This window comes from Microtus pennsylvanicus, chromosome 15, assembly GCF_037038515.1.
Source record: "Microtus pennsylvanicus isolate mMicPen1 chromosome 15, mMicPen1.hap1, whole genome shotgun sequence".
NCBI lineage: Eukaryota > Metazoa > Chordata > Mammalia > Rodentia > Cricetidae > Microtus > Microtus pennsylvanicus.
Genome location: NC_134593.1, coordinates 55,099,841 through 55,107,058, shown reverse-complemented (window position 1 = coordinate 55,107,058; position 7,218 = coordinate 55,099,841). Strand labels below are relative to the sequence as shown.

General features: G+C 41.5%; 1 protein-coding gene across 24 annotated transcripts in view; it reads right to left on the bottom strand.

The window, feature by feature from the left end:
• Positions 1–663: 663 nt before the first annotated feature.
• Positions 664–7,218, bottom strand: part of Lmo7 (LIM domain 7) — a 190,906-nt gene continuing 184,351 nt past the window's right edge. For 17 of the 24 annotated variants that reach the window (XM_075950051.1, XM_075950028.1, XM_075950030.1 and 14 more), the window contains 4 exons: positions 5,808–6,101; positions 3,951–4,059; positions 2,655–2,757; positions 664–1,411 (listed from right to left, as the gene is read on the bottom strand). In XM_075950051.1, the coding sequence (XP_075806166.1) occupies positions 1,389–1,411; positions 2,655–2,757; positions 3,951–4,059; positions 5,808–6,101 (529 nt within the window). In that variant the 3' untranslated portion in view covers positions 664–1,388. The remainder of the gene's footprint in view (positions 1,412–2,654; positions 2,758–3,950; positions 4,060–5,807; positions 6,102–7,218) is intronic. The other 7 variants (XM_075950034.1, XM_075950038.1, XM_075950045.1 and 4 more) reach the window with 3 other exon arrangements.

The following is a 7,218-nucleotide window of genomic DNA, read 5'->3' as shown; positions in this document are numbered from 1 at the left end:
TTCTATAGAATCATAATGGCTGTAGAAATAGTTGAACAGAAATACAAATACCAAAACCAAAATATGTCAAACTATTCACACTATAGATAGATGATAGATAGATAGATAGATAGATAGATAGATAGATAGATAGATAGATAGATAGATAGCTGATACATAGATAGGTGCAATTTATGATGTCAATTGCACCTTAGTAAAGATACATAAAATGAGATATCAAGAAGGTCTACATATTGAACTATATAGCTCAAGCACTGGAAAGGGGAACTGAGCACCAACACAGGAGGCAAGAGTTCTTGTTGCTCTTTTAGAACCCGAATTCAGCCCCCAAGACCCACGCTGGATATCTCACACCCACCAGTCCAGAGAATCCCGCACCCTCCTCTGGCCTCCACAAACACCCATATGCCTGTGATAAACACATACGAGGGGGGGGGGAGGATGATGGGCGGGAGAGAGAGAGAGGGAGGGAGAGGGAGAGAGGGGGAGTGAGAGGGAAAGAGAGAGGGAGGGAGAGAGAGAGGGGGAGGGAGGGAGAGAAAAGAAGGGAGGGGGCACATATTTTTTACTTTTAAGAAAAGGACTACAAGAGACCCAAACTCATTAAATAAGTAAATTAATAATTCAATAAATAATTTTTTTTCAAAAAAAAAGAGCCACTCCTTAAACGCATCACCAATTTTATTTACAAAGACAACCGAACAGAAAAGCTCACTAGTTTCTTGAAAAACTTCCTGGTGCAAACCATGGTTATTTTTCATTACTGGAAATGAACAGCTTCCTATTCTATTTGCTCAGCAACCACAGTCCTTGTAAGGAAAATAGAATGCCTTCTTCAAGCAAATAAAATATTCCAGGAACAAAATTATTTCTCAATTGGGTTATTTCTGTGTAAAGAAAGCCACAAAAAGCAAATTTATGGGTGGATTTAAATGAAAATTTTTCCTATAGTTTCACATTAACTTAGAATACATTACAATAAACAGTAAACAATTACATATTTATATTAACTATTTCAAATAGTGTTTCAGAACTTAAAAAAAAATAAAATGCCCTCTTCAAAACACCAATAAAGGGTCAAACTAGATCAGCATCGGCCTCAAAAGTATTTTTTTTAAGTTCTTGGGGTTTTTCCACTTGTGCTTTTAGGATACTGAGTTCAAAGGCAAATACTGCACTTCCCCCCACACAGACAAAATTACCATCTTATAAATAAACAGCAAAAATACAAGTCCTACCAACACTACAGTGTTCCTATGTCCTAATGAGGCAAAGGTTCTTCTGTTTTTTAAAAAAAGGGGGGGCATACAAGACATATTTATAGTTCTGCATCAGTGGCAACCGCCTCTTCTTCTATCTGCAACAGTGCTTTCGAATGGAGGCTTACATCACATGGCGGTTGGCCGTCCAGCTGATCAGGCAGGGAGAGAAGAGAGAAAGGTGCTCAGACTCAAAAGCATGTAAATATCAGCACATGGGATACATAGCAGTCGTCACTCAGAGGGGCCCAATGAGGTAGAAAGAGTTGTCTGTCACTCCGTCTTAGGATAAAGGTAGGCAGAATGCAGCCTCTTGGGGCTAGAACTCTTTATTTGCGAAAGAGAGTAAAAACTAGCTGCTGAATCAGAAAACAAAAGGCCTGCAACTCTCTATTATTTGTACTGAAGGAGAGAAAAGGCGTGGGCAATAGCTCCAAAAATCAGTGATATTTGGCTTTGGATTTAAAAGAGAAAAAATGCACACACATACACACCACCACCCCAGGTCCCATGCCCAGCCTTGATATTCTCCCAACTTCAGGATCAATATCCAAGAGAGGCCCGGACAGCCAGCAGATAAGGCTCAGAAGCCATTGACAGATAAAAGAGAGTTGATCAGTTCAAATCATTTCCAAACACGCTTCATATAAGGGGCCATATAAATACCTCCGAGTTCAAAAGCAATAGGTTTGTAGGTACCACTTGTAACACCCTTTCACAAGGAAGAAACATGTTACCAGCGTCAAGGTTCAAAATGATATACAGCAGTAACTATTGTCTTGCTGAAGCTATAACAATACACAACCAAGTTATGCTACCCTATACTTCACAAGGCTCGAACACATACTTAGAAAGGAAGTAGCATTTAAATTGTTTTTAAATTCAATAATATTGAAACTCCTTATAAACAGAATTAAGGCTCTCTTCTTCAAAAAATATATGTATGGATATATGGCTACATATTATCATAAATCAGAAAGTGATACTCAGGTTCAATCATTTTCAGAGTTGATTATAAGTCACATAATAAGCTCTCATCATCAGATAATGGAAATGAGCTGATGAGAGATGAGGCCTTAATCAGAAAGCAGACTTGTCTTAATCCCTATTCTGAGCCCAGGAGTCATTAGAAGTTTCTTTTGGATCTTTGCAAACCAGAGACAATGTCCTGATTTCTGGGTACAAGCCCCTTCAGTTCCTCCAACCCACAATCTCCTTCTAGGTGGTTGGGATTCACTACATCCCTTCTATGAATGGGACAGACTATGACCCCTACGACCCACGATCCTATGGTAATGAACCTGAGGAAGAGGTGGCTGCAGGCTCAGGAAAAGGCATAGGAACCCGTGGTCTCCTCAAAAGACAAGAAATTTTCTCTCTGATTTGCTCTCTTACATTTGAATCGGAGATAGCAGTCATTGCAGTAAAGTTGGTTGCTTCGGATTCTGACTTCAGCTCCTGAGGAGGAACCTCCGAGGTCACGTTCGCAGGAGACACACTGACAGACCAAAGAAAACGTAAAATTAGACAAGTCCAGAAAGCCTGGCGTACTCTCAGACGAGAGATACATGGGGTGAAGAGACAGAGAGAAATGTGGCGAGAGGAATATAAAAGGCAGCTCCTCAACTCATGGGTATATTATAACAAAGCAAAGGATAGGGAAGGCCAAAAGACAATTAGTGGATTAGAATCAAACTTTCCAGATTAGACACTAAGAATTCATAAAGAAATATTTAAGAACCAAGATGATCATTTGACATATACTGGAGGTGGAGAAATAAAGAAGCAATTTGCTGATTGGCTTAAAGAAATTTAGCCTTCATTACTCCAAAGAAATAAAGGATAACTCACCACCATGTAAGAACATGGGAAAAGTAGAATTAGGGTTTCTGACATTCTAGTTTAGAGTGAGCTGCTCCAAGTGTCCGTGGAGCACTAAAACAGCAAGCATTCACGGGGTGCCTTGTGTCAAGGCTAGGGTGTTCTCTGTCTCTTTCCTCCTCTCTCTCTCTCTTTCTGTGTGTGTATGCGCGTGCGCGCACGCAAACATTATTTTGACTCATTCTGCTCTACATGGATTTATATATACAAATTCATACGCTTATGCTTAAGCAAGCTGTTAACTTTGGAACTCCAGTATCAAAACTAGGGAGCCTATTTCTATGGCCCAATGAAAGTTCAAGAATTAAACTGATGCGTTCAGCAGCAGATACTGTTAAACCAAGAGTTACAGCCTGAACCCTTCCCTGTATATAGGAACACTATCAGGTATAAGCAGGCTATGCAACTGTAAAAATATTTACCAGTGGTTTTCCTTCCAGACACTATTAAAAGCTATCCATTAGACACTGATAACTGCATGTCTCTATGCTAATAACACTGGTAAATTAAATTTGAAGTCTACCCATGGCAGCATGCTAGAGAACACACTATGTACCATTAATTTTATTTATAGGATCCTAAGCAGATTAGAGCTACAAAAAGCACAGGACTTGCAGACTGATTTTTATAAGAAGATTCAGGTTTGACAACCAAGTAGTAGCAAGCAATTTGTGACTCCTGCAGCAGCACAGACTGACAAATAACAGCGCCAAGCTTATTAGTGGCACAACCACAACCCAGCGGCTCACAGAAGCCATGCGCTCTCCAAGCAAAGCACCGCGGCCGGCAAGCTCTTCGTCTCACGCTCACCTTAAAACAATGTAAATGATAACAAAGACCCAGGGTCTCGATGATCATAGCGGCTCCTTTGCCCAGAATGTTATTACAGTAGGAACACACACGCTTCCCACTCACTGACCTAGACGTGGAACAAGAATGGAATGGAGGCTTTCACCTGTGCTTGGCAAGGTTGGCATTTAAAGTCACACTGTCCTTGGCAGAAATGGTATCAGCTGAAGAAAGGCTCTTTGTATCTGTGGGAGCAAGACTTTTGAGCAGCCAACTAAATAAAGCTTGTCTTCGTTATACCTTCAACTGTCATGAAGGCTCTAGGGACCTTGAAGCCTGTTTACCTAAAGGAACAATTTCAATATGACTGGTCCATTTGGGACTTTGTACCCATTCCCCTGAGACCACATATGGACCCATCAGTATCTCCGATCTGCTACATCTTCTTGCTAATTCAGTTGCCTTATATATGAAATTCCACTCAAGGCATTCCACTCTCAGGTCCATCCAGATTCTGTAATTTGCCTCCTCGACTTTACTTTTTACCCTCCTTTTCAATTTTCTGGTTAGAAACAGGGACACTTTCTTGAGTGTACTTCTGTTGAGAATGAAGTCATCATAGCTCAAGCACTGCCGATGAGTCAGGGATGGAGATTCCTTCCCACTTCACTTTCAGACCTAAAAGGACTGGTCTCTCCTGGTGCTAAAGAGACATCACCTTCAGCCTTACTTTCTCATCCCTGCAGAAGGAGTAAAACACCACAAGACCACTGGGAGTGCAGGGAGTGATGGTTATTGAGAGGCAGGTGTGGCGAGAACAATCTGCTGGCCAAAGACTCTCCCTGGACAGAGAAGCCCAAGACCTGTCCCCTAGCTCTCCCCTGCCCTGTTCTCACATATGGGGCTACAGAGGGAGAATAAGTGAATGGTGGATCCTCTCTTTCTGAAAACTCCATCTATCACCAAAAAAACTTGACCACAATGCCTCCTGGCCCCCCTTTTCCTTTAATTCAACTCTCTAACATATTTTCTAGACTTTGATAATTATACGCTATTTTGAATTGAGATATTTATTCTTATCTAAGTCTATTAACAGTTTAAAATATCCAAATAGCAATGAATTTCTACCTTAATCATTATATTTGTGATGGAATTTAAAACTCCCTTGGGATGACAACAGAGGAATGGCTCATGGGGACGCTGTGATGATCTAAAAACACAACCCACATTGACATCAGGGCTTCACCCAATGACCTGGGCCAAGGGGCTATTCAAGTTACTCCCTGACTTTCACCCCCTCCCTAGAACATATGAACTGCGGAAGTCAAGTAATGAGGACTGAGCAAAGTGGTGGCAGATCGGGTCACAGATGAAGCGACTCAAGACTCTGAAAGCAAGATCAAACCTACAGGATGATTTTTTTAAAATCCAGCTTGTTCAAACTGCCCAGGCTATGAAGCCTATTTATCACAACCCATTCCAATGAGTTTCTATTAGAGTGCCATTAAAAGTCAGACACTTCATAGCACTGATTGTACTCATAAATATGAAAGCATTCGTGAGCCACTGTGTCCTTTGTGGATGCCACAAGGTGATCTATTCAGAGAAATCTTCCAGCTGAGACACTGACCAAAAGCACAGGCAACAGAGAGCCTGGCGACATGCAGACATGTTCAAAGTCTCCAGTGCCTTTCCCAGACATCGGGAGACACTAGGCAGGCAGCAGACAGAGGCAGAAGAAAGTCTTCTCAATTGCTTTGATACAAGAACACCAAATTCATGCACTCAGTTTTTCTTCTTCACTGGATAATTTAGGGAATGTTTCAACGAAGAAACAGACGTGAAATTAAGAGAAGGGGTCAACAGAAAGGGCCTCACCTGTTGCGGAGTTGAGAGCCCGACTGTGAAATGGAAGGGGAACAGCTGCGTGGGGTAGGAGACCCTGGGGGGGCAGGGCCTGGGATGATGGTCTTCACAGGGCCAGCTGGAGGTGGTACCGCAGAGGATGGGTTCCTCATGTAGGCACGGTTTGATGTGGACAGCAGTTGTGGAGGCGGGCGACTGAAGTCTTGGACGGAGGAGGAGGCATAGACTCCTGCAGGTTGGCTGTGCCATGGGGACTGCCTCCAGGAACTGGGCCGCTGGGAGTCCAGGTTGTCCAGGGACTCCCCTCTGAAACACGGGAAGAAGTCATAGGGGTAACATGAGCCACTCAACTGGAGATCATCCGTCGGATGTAATGTACCATTATGGTCAATATAAGACCCATTTTACGTATTTCCTAAACTGTAAGTCATCTGAATCCAGTTACATATATGATTACTTTTAATAATAAAACTGTTCTGCATCAGAGGCACTATGCCAGTTCATTCTTCAATAACTTTCTTTGGCATGGGGCTTAGACCAAAGACCAAGTATCAAACTGGCAAGAAAATTATCATTTAAATAAAAGTGAATACTAGAAAGGTAACCAGTCATCCCTTAAATCTTGAACAGTGTAGACATATAAACCTCATTCCTTCAAAATTCAATCACAAAATGAATTTTAGGTACATAATAAGTATTAAGCTAGACATTTCCACAGAAATATTTAATCTTTACAGAACCATAGAAGGTTGTTTTTAATCTCATAGAAGTTTCTTTGCTCAAACTAGGAGTGTGTGGGTCAGGCTCTGGCTGACTGCACTGCAACCCAGGCCTGCCTCCCAGACCTTCTCAGCAATGGTACTGTCTAGTTTAGAGGATACAGATATAGACAGAAATACACACACAGATAAAGTTCCTAAGATGCAATCCTGCATTTTAAAACACCTACTTGTGTATTAAAATAATTAATTCTCTATCTGAAACATGTTGCAAATAAATTTCCCCAGCTCAGCAGTCAGATAGAACACGGGCAGAGAAGCTGCAGTATAATTTGCCAAGATAGGTCTCCTAGCATGCCCACCCACACACTCCAACTTGTATCTGCAGTTTTACCATCTTAAATGTTACAGAATTAGGTTTGCACAGTTTTTGTGAACCTAATTACCATGATTGCAACCTAGCTGTTAATCTGATTATGAACATAAGTATATTTCCTTCTCTTCAAGCTTAACACACAAAAAAAGAATCAAATTCATATTTAGTTATCTGAATCCCATTTCCAAATTCCATATCCAGACTTAGAAGCTATTCATGATGTGATCTTGTCCTGCTGGCTTCCCTGTCTCACTCAACCAGTTTCTTTATAGACACACACACACTCACACTCACGCGCGCGCACACACACACACACACATATCAGAGT